Genomic DNA, 13,016 nt, shown 5'->3' on the forward strand with positions numbered 1-13,016 from the left:
GCATTCAGTAATCCATCTTCCAGCGTAGAGTTAGCACTCAAACACTACTACAGATTTCCCTACAAATATTACCTCACCATTTATAAAGTTCACAACACAGAACAGCTTTTTTTATTACATTACATTATACTGCATTTCACTAATTTACTACATATTTTCAAGCACTGAGAAATTTAAGAAAATTAAGAAATTTAAGAAATTCCAGAAGATGGAAGAGTAAGAACCGATTTTGAAGATATCATCATTATACTACATTTTTTCACTATGAAATTATACATTTTCACTATAAAAGAAATGTTTGTGTTACTCTTTTCAATTTCTTAAGCACTGAAGGACATAAAGGGAAACATTAAAAGATTTTTTCTTCTTTCCTGCTCCCCCTAATGCCAATTCATAAACTTAACTATCCTCACTGGCTTCTTGAGCTCTGTATGATTCCAGACTTTTGCTGTGCTTATAAAGCACATATAAATATATGTGTATACAAAGACACACACATATATATTATACTCTCTTTCAAGGAAATGGATCTCTGCTCCTTAAGATAACCTAGACATATTCAACTTCCTAAATGTCATTTTCCTAAATCCAGAGTAATCAATAGACAAATCCCCAAGCTGGCAGATAATGTGAAATCTTCCAAGTAGAGAATGTTAAAATAAACACTGAACAGATAAAGTTCTCAGAGATCTCCTAACACATCTTTGATGGAACAGATGAACTTTAACCAGGGCAAGCAAAAAATTACTTTAGGGAAAAAAAGTGTACAAGTTGTAATAAACAAAAGGACAGGTGATAGGTATATAAAAGGCTAAAGAAAGACTACAGAGCACAAGCGGAGGATTGGGGCGAAAAGTGTCATTAGTACAGAAGAGCAACTGCATGGGCTCCTAGGTGGCTCAGTTAACTGTCTACCTTCAGTTCAGGTCATGATCCCAGTGGGATTGAGCTCCCTGCTCAATGCGGAGCCTGCTTCTCCCTCTCCCCCTCCCCCTGTTTATGCTCTCTCTGTCAAAGAAATAAAATCTTATTAAAAAAAAAAAAAGTGACTACAACTCTTCTGCCTTTCTGCTTGAAGTCTCTAGCTACTGCTACAAAGTACAACTACTCCCTCTCCCAGTCATAAGAATGGGAGACGTATGTCATTTTGGATTAGACTACTGGTCTATCCACAGACTGCTGTCTATGAAAGTTCCTCCAAAGTGCTTACCCTCATCAAGGTTCATCTGTTCCATCAAAGGGTGCAGAAGATCTCTGATAATTCCTTTCGTGGGAGAGCATAGCAGTTGAACTCTGGGACTAAAAGGTTAGGAATAGACCCTTACCCCTTATTATATTCTTTACTACTTTGTGCTATCATTTTTGCCACTGAGCATGATACAAATATCAAATTTAAGTGTATGTAATTCTTTAAGTGGCTTGCAATTTAAAAGAGAACACAAGTGTATTTTTTAAAATAAACAATTCAGGGGCACCTGGGTGGCTCAGTGGGTTAAAGCCTCTGCCTTCGGCTCAGGTCACGGTCCCGGAGTCCTGGGATCGAGCCCCGCATCAGGCTCCCTGCTCAGTGGGGAGCCTGCTTCCTCCTCTCTCTCTCTGCCTGCCTCTCTGACTACTTGTAATCTGTCTGTCAAACAAATAAATAAAATTAAAAAAAAAAAACAATTCAAACACATTGAAAAGTGCACATAAGGATAAAACAGACAAAATCTAGTAATTAAAACCTACTGAGAGAAATGTGTTCGCCCAATAACAATTAATACCCTAGTGCCCATACTCTGGTTTCAATTATTTCTCAATGAAAGGAAACAGGGCTTCTTGGAGAAAGAGAGTTCCTGATTCCAACAATGGCACAGGGAAAATTCAAGGAAAGTCTGAAATATGGACTGTGCCAGAAAAGAAAGATGGTATCAAAGAACTCTGGAGTTAGAAGGACACAGCAGTCCACTTGAAAGGGCTTCCACTAGCCAGTCATGAAAATTTGAGCATCAAAAAACAATCACCACAATGAGTTGAAATAAAATACATAAAATATTGAAAACAAAAACAAACTCATTGGTCATATGGCACAAAACTCATTTTTCTGAGAATTGGTAAATAAGAGGGAAGAAAAATCAAGCCTTTATCCTGCCCTTCTTGTAGTGACTATACTTCGGGGGAAACAAACAGCTGATGAAATAAAGTTCTACTTGGTAGAATAATTCCAGTTCAGAAATTTGATTCAGAAAAAGAATCATAAAAATCACAATTTTGCCAACCATATGGAAACAATAGATCTAGACCATGTACTCTTGCCAAAAATAAGAATAGTAACAACAACATGAATCTCATCAAGGCTCTGCATCTACTACCAGTTCACAGGAAAAACAGAGGCTCGAGAAACATGTTAAAAGATACCCCAAGTATGCAATTAGCCAAATCCAGAATTTGGACTCTTCTATCAAACTAAGAACTTCATTTCTTCAACAAATAAATGGCAACACCAAAAAAAAAGTTGGGGGGAGGGGGAGTAGGAGGATGACAGAGGAACTGTGGAACTCTCAAAGACTAAGAGACTTAAGAGATATGTCAACCAAATGCAGTGTATGTGAATCTTGATTTGAACAAGTCAACAACAGGATACTGCTTTCAATCAATCTAACATTAATTGAGGGCATTGTGCTAAACACTTGACTTTTACCACTTCATTCTCACAACCAACCTATAATTTGTGTGTTGTTAATGTTCCCATATTGCCCTTGGGAATTTGAGCTAAGTAGGTTCACATGGGCAGAAGGTGGTGGAGATGGTCCTCAGTTGTCACTTTTTTTTTATCAACCACAAGTTATGTTTCTCTATATATTGTACTTCTGCTACTTCCCACTGGACAATGCTACAGTCAATAGCCAAAGCATGCCCCCCACAAGTCCTCCTCACTCAACAGTTACTTCCCTCCCCCACCATCAACGCTGACAAGGTCTCAACATGCCTCAAAGACAGAACAATAGGATATTTTTAAGACAATGGGAGAAATTAAACACTGGCTAGATTTTAGATGATATTGAGAAATAATTTTGTTAGGTGTTTAAAACTACTGTGCTTATGTTATTTTAAAAAAAGGAGTACCTTACTATAAATTATAGACTTTTGTTAATAATAATGTATTAATATTGGCTTCACCAATTATAACAAACATATCCCACTAACACAGCATTTAGTAACAGGGGAAATTATAGGTGGGGAGGGGTACTATGGGAACTCTATATTTTCTGTTCAATTTTTCTGTAAACCTAAAACAGTTCTACAAAAGTAAAGTGTATTAGTTTAAAAAAAAAAAAAAGCAAAACTGTGAACATGGGCTTCCTCTCCAATGAATTCTCTAACCCATTATTAAAACTGGCCACCTGAGGGGTTTCCACAGACTTATTATTTCACTTTTCCAGTTATATAGATATCCCAAATGTTCCTAATGTTTAAAATAAACTACTTCTAATATATCCTCACAGCATTCCTTTTTTTTTTTTCTTTTTTGAAGGATAAGTGGCTAAGACTTTCTAGGCTCCCACAGATGAAATTTAATGGTTTTACAAAATCACTGATCATCAATAAAGCACTCATTCGCAGGCAAAGTAGTATCTGTCAAATTTTGATGTATCTCCAAATACCCCTACTCCAACCCTATAGACTCCCTAACTGGCTGGTAATTCATAACTCTATGAAATAAAGAATATTTTCATTAAAAAAAGGAGCCCTTATCTATTAAGTAGAGATACATACTGAAGTATTTATACATGATATAATGTCTACCATTTCTTTCTTAAATTCATTCATATCTGTTACAACCTTTTAAAGCAGAATATGACTTGAGTACTACATTTCCACTTATAAAACTTGCTGTTCTGAACAGCTTCACAACACACCTAAGTGGGCTTTTAATTGGCTACTCCAAACAATGCTCTTCAGAAAACAAACCCTATTATGTAATAACTCCCATCAAGTTGGTTCACTTTAACATACTAGTTTCTAGAGGCCTGGTGTACACAGTTGGTAACTACAGGGGATATAAGATTTTAAAAGTAGATCCTAGAAGGTGAAGTTGTTTTAACCAATATTTTTCTTTTAAACATCAAAGTGTAGCTCAGTCACTTCAGTGACAAAAAAATTTGGTCTCACTAGGGAATCCGCTTGATAGCTAAACACTTTAGCCCACAAAGTTAATATTAGGTTAATATTAGGTTATGTACACCTTACAACAAATGTTACCTTGTCCTGTTAAATAAGCTCACATGAAATCAGAAAAGAAAGACTGGCTGGGCTTTTGTTCCTAAGTATCAGCGTATCATAGGAGAAAGAAACCTTATCTTTCCCTCAAGCAGATACTGTCATGTCATGCAGATTTTTAAAATGTTAACAAAAATAAAGAAAAATATATCATCAGAGGGAATGAAGACAAAGTATTGAATACAGATACAAGTAATTCTTGGGATGGAACTTAGAGCTTAGCCTACTTCTTCTACACATGACATGTCATCCTCTCCCTTGAGGGGTGACATCTCTTCTGGTCACAGCAGTATTACTATCATCAGCAGTGGGGTCATCTTCATTGATACCAAAACAAAGTTTGATCATCCCATAGATCCTGTTAGCATATGTCTGGGGATGTTCCAGAATGAAGCTGGAGGACAGAAGTGCAGTTTCATAGAGCAGGATGACCACTGGTCATTCTTGTCATTTTGCCTTCTGCCATGAGTTCTCGATCATAGAGTGGTCAGAGTTTTATCTGCAAGTGCTTCTTTGCTGCCATGTAGCCATGGTTGAGTTGCCTCTATGGCTGGAGCCTTCATGATTCTTTCCTTATTTGCCATCCAGCCACATGTGCTTGTGACAGTACAGTATGAGGATGTCACCAATCAGTTCAACACACGCACCTTTATTTGTTTCTTCAAAATATCCTTCATGATTTTGCAGATTTTCAAACTTTTTTTCCTCTTCCTGTTTTTTTCTCTTCTTCATTTTCTGCAAGTTCTAAGCCCTATTTGATAACAGACACTACAGTCTTCCCCTCAAATTCCTTCTGCTGTTGGACACTATACTTGTCAAAAGACTTGATCATATATACTTCTAGGCCATGCTTCCAAAGACATTCCACAAAGCCAAATTTACTACCTGGTCCTGGGTCTTACCTGTGATGTAAAAGATATGCTTCTGGTATTCCTTCACTCTGGTACAATAGTTCTTGAGAGAAACTATCTAATGACCAGAAACAGATGTGTAGTATCTTAACAGCTCTGAAAGCTTCTTCTGATTTTTAAAATCCTCAGGTAATTCCAAACTTAATAGGTTTTTTAAAATTTATTTATTTATTTGGTGGGTGGAGATGGAGGAGGAACAGAGGGAGAGAGAATCCCAAGCAGACTCCACTGAGCACAGAGTCTAAGAGTTTTGATCCCACGACCTTGAGATTATGACCCAAGCTGAAATTAAGAATCAGAGGCTTAACTGACTGAGCTACCCAGGCGTCCCCCAAGCTTAATATTTTACAGAAATGCTCATAGAGGTACCTGAGTGGCTCAGCCAGTTAAACATTTGACTCTTGATCTCAGCTCAGGTCTTGATCTCAGGGTCATGAGTTCAAGCCCCACACAGGGCTCCATGCTGGCTGTAGAACCTACTAAGAAAGAAAAGAAAAGAAAAGGGAAGGGAAGGGAAGGGAAGGAGGGAAGGAAAATAAATGCTCATAAAAGTTTTGCAGTTCTGTCTTATGTCAGTTCAGTGAAGAGTTAGTTCTAAGAATCTTTTGACCAAATTCTGTAACTTTTATAAAATTCTGCTTTGCTGTAACATCTCATGGGAAATATTTAAAGGAAGATCCTCAGAGTACACCACACCTCTAATGACATTCAGATAAATTAGGGATTAGCTCCTTGCAGTTATCCATGATAAAAATTCTGAGAACATGGGGTGCCTGGGTGGCTCAGTGGGTTAAGCCACTGCCTTTGGCTCAGGTCATGATCTCAGGGTCTTGGGATAGAGCCCCACATCAGGCTCTCTGCTCAGCAGGGAGCCTGCCTCCCTCTCTCTCTGCCTGCCTCTGCATACTTGTGATCTCTCTGTCAAATAAATAAATAAAATCCTAAAAAAAAAAAAAAAAAAACTCGGGCGCCTGGGTGGCTCAGTTGGTTGGGCGACTGCTTTCGGCTCAGGTCATGATCCTGGAGTCCCGGGATCGAGTCCCGCATCGGGCTCCCAGCTCCATGGGGAGTCTGCTTCTCTCTCTGACCTTCTCCTCGCTCATACTCTCTCTCACTGTCTCTCTCTCAAATAAATAAATAAAATATTAAAAAACAAAACAAAACTCTGAGAACATACAACTTGATGTTGTTCTTTATCTTTGTTTTCAAACAAAACAAAGGGAGCACGACTTGGGACAAAAAGAAGGGATCTGAATTCCAACTGCCCTTCGATTGAAAAATGCTTCACTTCTAAGTGATCCTGCCACTCATCAGTCAAGCTCTTATAAAATTATCCATATTCTCCATTAATAATATCATCAGGATTTCTGGTCCAAATAGGCTTTGTCTTGTTCAGTTCTTGACCAATGTACTTCTCCTTGATCTTTTTCTTTTCTTATCACCAACCTTCCTTTCTTTCTCTACCTCATCAGAACCAACATATATTTCAGGTCTGTCATTAGACTCCTTTTCTTTTTTTCCTCTTTCTTTTCTTTTTTTTTTAAAGATTTTATTCATTTATTTAAGAGAGAGAGAGTATGAGCAAGGGGAAGGACAGAGGCAGAGAAAGAAGCAGACTCCCCCCTGAGCAGAGAGCCTGACACGGGACTCCATTCCAGGACCCTGGGATCATGACCTGAGCCGAAAGCAGACGCTTAAACAAATGAGCCACCCAGGCACCCCCTCTTCCTTTTCTTCAGCTTCATCATCATTGACTTCTTTATCACATTCCTTCTCCACAAAAAGAGTAATATATAGCCAGTAAACTGGGAGTGTTTCTTCACAATCATCTTTACTCTTCTTTCTTCCAAGTACTCAGTTCAGTCTTCCTTCAGATGCAGGATAACCTCTGTTCCAGGACCCACGAGTTGACCTGTATCAGTCCTAACTGTGAACGATCCTCCTGCAGAAGACTCCCAGGCATACTGTTCATCATTATTACGTTTGGTGATCATGGTCACTTTCTCAGCAACCAAACAGGCACCAAACTGGCCAATTACAGAAATATGCACCAGCCTGCAAAGTTTCCAAGAACACTTTGGTTCCAGACCTGGCAATAGTACCAAGGTTACTGATCAAATTGGCCTTGGTCATGCCAATCCTGGTATCCACCATAGCGAGGGTTAGATCTTGGCTGTTTGGAACATGGTTAATGTGCAGCTCTTACCCAGAATCTAACTTACTGGGATCTGTCAAGCTTTCATATCTGATTTTGTTCAAAAAATCTGATGAATCTGAAATAAGCTTCCTCAGAAAGATCTCTTTATTCAAGTAGAAAGAGCTGATGACCAGGGACATCAACTGAGTGATTCCCACCTGAAAGGTGAATGTCTCAACCACCTTCTCCTTCATCAGCTGGTCTTGGGTCTGGGTTTCCTCAGGTATCTCAGCTAAGGGACCACACAGGCTTCGTGATGACACAGCACCGGGACACAGAAGCCACTCAGCATTTCTTTTTAAATACTCCAGCAAGGTGGGAAAAAGTGTTGAAGGAGTAGCACATAGCTGCAATAAGACTGGCCAAGTGCTGATAACTTACTGAAGTTGAGTACTGGGTAGAAAGAATGTTCTCTGTATCATTATTTCTATTTTTGTGTATATTTAAAGTTCTTCATAATAAAAATTAGGGAAAATGGCAAATTTAAGATTTGCCTGTCTTGCTGCAGGATTCTAGCTATGTATCAAATTTCTGTTAAGAATCCTTTAACAAAAAAAAAAAAAGAATCCTTTTAAAAAGCATTGATGGTAGGTTCCTCAGGTACTGCAGAATTACTAGTGATCAATTTGAAATCATTAGAGAGTTGGTTTTTTTTTTTTTTTTTTACTCTTACACCAGCACTGCAAATAATACTGTATTTATTAAAAAGACAAAAAAGAGGGGCGCCTGGGTGGCTCAGTGGGTTAAGCCGCTGCCTTCGGCTCAGGTCATGATCTCAGGGTCCTGGGATCGAGCCCCGCATCGGGCTCTCTGCTCAGCAGGGAGGCTGCTTCCTCCTCTCTCTCTACCTGCCTCTCTGCCTGCTTGTGATCTCTCTCTCTCAAATAAATAAATAAAAATCTTAAAAAAAAAAAAAAAAGACAAAAAAGAGGGGTGTGGTGAGATACAGCTCAAGAGTTCATTAAAATGGAGAAGTGAAGATAGCCAGGATATCACCCTAAAATATTTACTGAAGATGGGAGAGAAGAAAGATAAAAAAGAATCTAACAGCCTAGGGAGGCAATTATCCCCTTTGCTCCAAGTTTCAAAGCAAATGAACTGAAAGACAAAGGTCTGAAGACAGTATAGTCCAAATGGAGACAAGGAGGAAACACAAATAAATGGTTATATGGAGATGTATGTTAATAAAAAGAAAAGCTTATTAAGTTTTGTGTTTCTATGTACTAGGAATACTCTAGAGAATAATAACTAAGTGTAGAAGTACTACCTAACAGGCCTACAGACAGATGATTTAGTTGTTTTTTTTTTTTCTTTTAAATTTTATGTAAATTCAAGTCAGTTAACATATAGTGCAGTGTTAGTTTCGGGGTAGAATTTAGTGATTCATCAGTTGCATGTAACACCCAGTGTTCATTCCATCATGTGTCCTCCTTAATGCCCATCACCCAGTTACTCCATCCCCCCACCTCCCCTCCAACAACCCTCAGTTTATTCCCTATATTTAAGAGTCTCTAATGGTTTGCTTCCTTCAGCAGTGACTAACACATTCAAACACATTTGTAAAAACCAAGTATGATTCAGGAGTCAAACTTGATTCAATAGAGAATAGTAAGATACATCCAGAGTGGTTCTGAGAGTTGTGAAAAGAGAGTAATCTGGGTAGCACCATAGGGGAGGTCATTTAGAAGAAAAGATGAGGTAAAATGCTAAAGCCCTCACACTTTTCAGAGCCGATGAGAAAGGATCATCCTAGTAATCAGATTTACGCATGAGCTGAGGAAATCTAAGTTTAGCAAGTACAGGAAAGACTGAGAGAAAACTAAGAACTCAGGGTATTCAGGAAAAAAACACTGTGAGAGTTTTGAAAAGGGGAACTGATTTATTACAAAGAACAAAACTTAGGGTTCTGGCTAAATTCACCATAGAATATTTTTTTTATCTTGTCAAGAAACAAATCCTGATATCACCTATCAAAAACATCAATTTAAAGATTTATTTGAGAGAGAGTGAGCAAGCCTGCATGCACAGGGGGCAGAGAGGGGCAGAGAAAGAGGGGCAGAGAAAGAGGGAGAGAGATGACCCTTAGGTTACAACCTGAGCGGAAACCAAGAGTGTGATACTTAACCAACTGCACCACCCAGGCGCCCCTGTATATCAGTTCAAAACCAACCAATCCTTTAAAGGGTTAATCTCTGGTTATATATCTTCTCCTTACACACTTAGCCTTTTTATTGGGGCCAGTAAGTAAGAAGTCATTATACAAAAGGAGGCAAACCTAAGTCAACCCCATAAAATGTTCTCAAAAAGGCCTAGATTCTAAAGCACCCTTAATCAAAATAAGTTGTAAGGCATTAAATATACAGAAGGTATAAGTTAGGAAGTCAACAAAAGAGTCAAGGGCTGCCTCACTGAAATACAGAGCTTGGAATTAAAATTAAAACTTCAAAAAAAAAAAAAAAAAAGGCAAGAAGAAGAAGAAATACAGACCAGAAGATAAAAATCTGTTTGTTTTTGGAATGTGAAGAGCTGTGAGGACTAGGAGGTAGTTATAAGCAGGTAGGAGAAACATTTTAGTTAATAGTATGGAAGATAGAAGGAAAGACTTAGCATCCTAAGGTTTCCAATTCATCCATTAAAAGGTACTAAAGTTATCTTCAACCTTTATCCCATAGAATCCTGGGTAAATCGTGGCCAAAACAGGCAAGAGAACCTATGGAAAGGGCTATGGAGCTGTATTCTCCCTCACCTGGAACACCTCCTTAGGGCCAAGTAGGAGAAAAGTGAAGTGGCATGCTCCAGGCCACTGATGCTGACACATCCTTTTTAGGATCATCGTCTGAGAGTCAAACTGATCCCCTAGGATCTGTGCAAACCAGGAACTGGTAGCTATAGCTGCACCTATTTGTGGCCTCTGTGTCACTGAGCTGAGAACAGCTCCAAAGAAATAGGGAGTAAGGAGAAAGGCTTAAAAAAAAAAGAGAGAGAGAGAGAGCGCCATCTTTTCCCCTATTCTTCCTTTTCCAGTTACATTTTTTCTAGTAGTGACAATAGGTTTTGATCTATCCATTGCCTTCCTAATTTCCCATGTTTTGGGAAACCTAAGTTTGGGCTAAAAATAACTATTAAACAGATCTAGCATTTTATTAGCATCAGGCTCTAAACAAATGAGCCAACTGGTAGAAACACCTGGGTAATGAGAAAGCTTAGGCAAAGGACAATGATTAAAAGAACAGACATTGCCAGAATACATAATACACATTTCATCAACTTAATACAAACCAGTTTACTAGAATTCCAAACACCAGGAATTCACAAGGAGAGTACAATCACCCTGGAGACTACACAGGGTCCTAGGTCCTAGGCTACAAAGCATTTTGGGCTTGCTACTTCTACCAACTACAGTTATTTCTACTAATTCCAGCAACTTCTTTTGCTCTATATTAGTATTGAATTTTCTTTAGATACTAATGAATGTCCTATAACAAAATCAAACGTTCAAGAACTTAACAAGATCATTTAATGTGCTAATCACCCACTTAATTTTGATTCAGATACAACATTTAAAAATAAGTAATATCAGATTATATCATTAACCTGAAAAAACAAAGACGAATACAAACTAGCAATGCATTCAGGGTTTTACATCACTGGGTTAAAGTCAGAAAAAAAAGTTATTTATCCTTGTAGTAAAAAACAGGAACCCAAGTAGTAAAACAGATCTCAAAAATGACAACAGGGCCAGAAAAAGTTACTCTATGAAACTGAAGTTAAAGAAATCACATAACAAATACTATTATTTTTAATCCACCCTGCAGTGTGATTTGAAGGTTTCCTTAACGTGATTAAAGCATATTTACCTCCAACAACACAGGCAGAAACAACTCAGAGGTATTCATGTTTAGTGGTTTAAAAAAAAAAAAAGGTAAATTTTTACCATTTGCCTTACAAAAACACTTTCTAAGGCAGAATGTTTCAGCTAATTCACTCTCTCATCCTTATTCACTATGAAAAGGAATTCGAAAAAAAAAAAAAGAAAAGGAATTCCCACAGTCCAATTAGCCTAAGCAATTAATATTTCTACTACTACTAGCTAGTGATAAAATTTCAAAGAGAAAAATACTAAGCATTGTTTATACTGAGCTGACACCTGATTATTCAGTTAATAGAGGATGTAAAGACGTTCAGAAAGATAAAAATAAATTATAAACTGTTTGGTATATCATACAAAGCAGCTTACCTTGTAGTTTTTTCAAAACAGCCACCTCCATTTTCAGAACTTGTTTTGGTTGTTGAGCTGATTCTACCTTCAGTGCAACATTTTCCCTGGTAAGCATGTCCAAGGCATCGTAAATTTCTCCAAAGCCCCCACCCCCAATCTTCCTCAACTGCACAGGAAATAAGAACATACGCACATACAATTACTAGAACATTCTAATTGGAAATCAACTCATCTCTTATATTGAAAAAAATAATATATAATTTTACTATCCCTATTTGAGGACAAAAGATCTCAATATTGTTAAATTAATTATACATATGTCAAGAAGAAAACAAATGCCTAGAAATAGCATCAAAACCTTTTCTCACAGTTTTGCCCACAAAAGATAACGAAATTATCTTAGCCACAACTTTAAAATTTAGTCTACAGCCAGCATTTAAAATGTCACAAAAAGCATCGGATCTCAAAGTTTCACTTCCCACAAATGCCCCTCAACAACCAGATATGTTCTTTTAATTCTAAGGCAATCATTTGAAGACTTTTTAAACCATGAAATCTTTTTGCCAACTGAAAGCTTATCTGGAACCCAGCTGAGATGTGTATGTGGGGAGGTGGGAGTGGGGCAACCAGAGCCCAGCCCTCTCTGCACCATTTACCCACCTCTCTGAGGGACCGAGCTGGCTCCAAAGAAGAGACAAACTCCTGTCCAGAATATGCTATATAACTATATGCCCAAATAATATGCTCAAATACTAAACCTTAATCAAATAAAACACTTTCAACCAACACTTAATATCCTTCCTGATAAAATGTTTAACTGGGGGAATACCAGGATCTCTAGTATCATAGTATCATAGGCAAGTTCTCAGGTGTCAGTGACAACTTAGCCTGTAAAGCTACAACCACCAGGGTGGGTAACATATTTCATGCTAGATACAGCATGGAATTAGCCTTCTTCCATTTCCTGAAGGTCCTCTCCCTTCCACATTATCAAACATCTAGGATGTGATATAATGCCAGAAGTCATCACTAGAGGTACACAGTCCTAAATTCTAAACACCCCAGAGGACTCATTTGAAGTTCTACTTCTTTCAGTACTGGGTCTGTACTGATTACTACCCCCAGGCTGATTTTTCTATCTTCTGAATTTCTATAGTTATTTGTTTAATCATTTAATTACTCATTTTACTAGGCTAAACACCTCAGATATCACTTATATTAATACACTGGACAGTTTTTTAACTTTCCACTGTCAATGTCCTAGCCCCCTACAGTGAAACCAAGCTTCTTCAGAGAGTCACTCTTTTCAATTTTTTTGTTTTCCCTATAGCGAGTGGCTAAGTGGTAACTACATAATTACTGCTAAACAATTCAATGCTTTGTATATAAGAGACATAATCCTTTATTCCAGTGGGTGATGGGAAAAGAT

General features: G+C 37.9%; 1 protein-coding gene and 1 pseudogene across 5 annotated transcripts in view; both read right to left on the reverse strand.

Annotated features, from left to right (window-relative positions):
* Positions 1 to 13,016, reverse strand: part of TTBK2 (tau tubulin kinase 2) — a 164,225-nt gene that overhangs the window by 109,304 nt on the left and 41,905 nt on the right. For 2 of the 5 annotated variants that reach the window (XM_047738249.1, XM_047738248.1), the window contains exon 1: positions 11,606 to 11,714. Coding sequence is in view for 1 of the 5 variants with exons in the window: in XM_047738246.1 (XP_047594202.1) it covers positions 11,606 to 11,753 (148 nt within the window). In the remaining 4 variants the exon portion in view is untranslated. Of the gene's footprint in view, positions 1 to 11,605; positions 11,754 to 13,016 lie in introns of those variants that run through there. The other 3 variants (XM_047738246.1, XM_047738247.1, XM_047738250.1) reach the window with 3 other exon arrangements.
* LOC125105122 (heat shock protein HSP 90-alpha A2-like) lies at positions 6,819 to 7,971 on the reverse strand (annotated as a pseudogene).

The sequence above is a fragment of the Lutra lutra genome, chromosome 7, assembly GCF_902655055.1.
Source record: "Lutra lutra chromosome 7, mLutLut1.2, whole genome shotgun sequence".
NCBI lineage: Eukaryota > Metazoa > Chordata > Mammalia > Carnivora > Mustelidae > Lutra > Lutra lutra.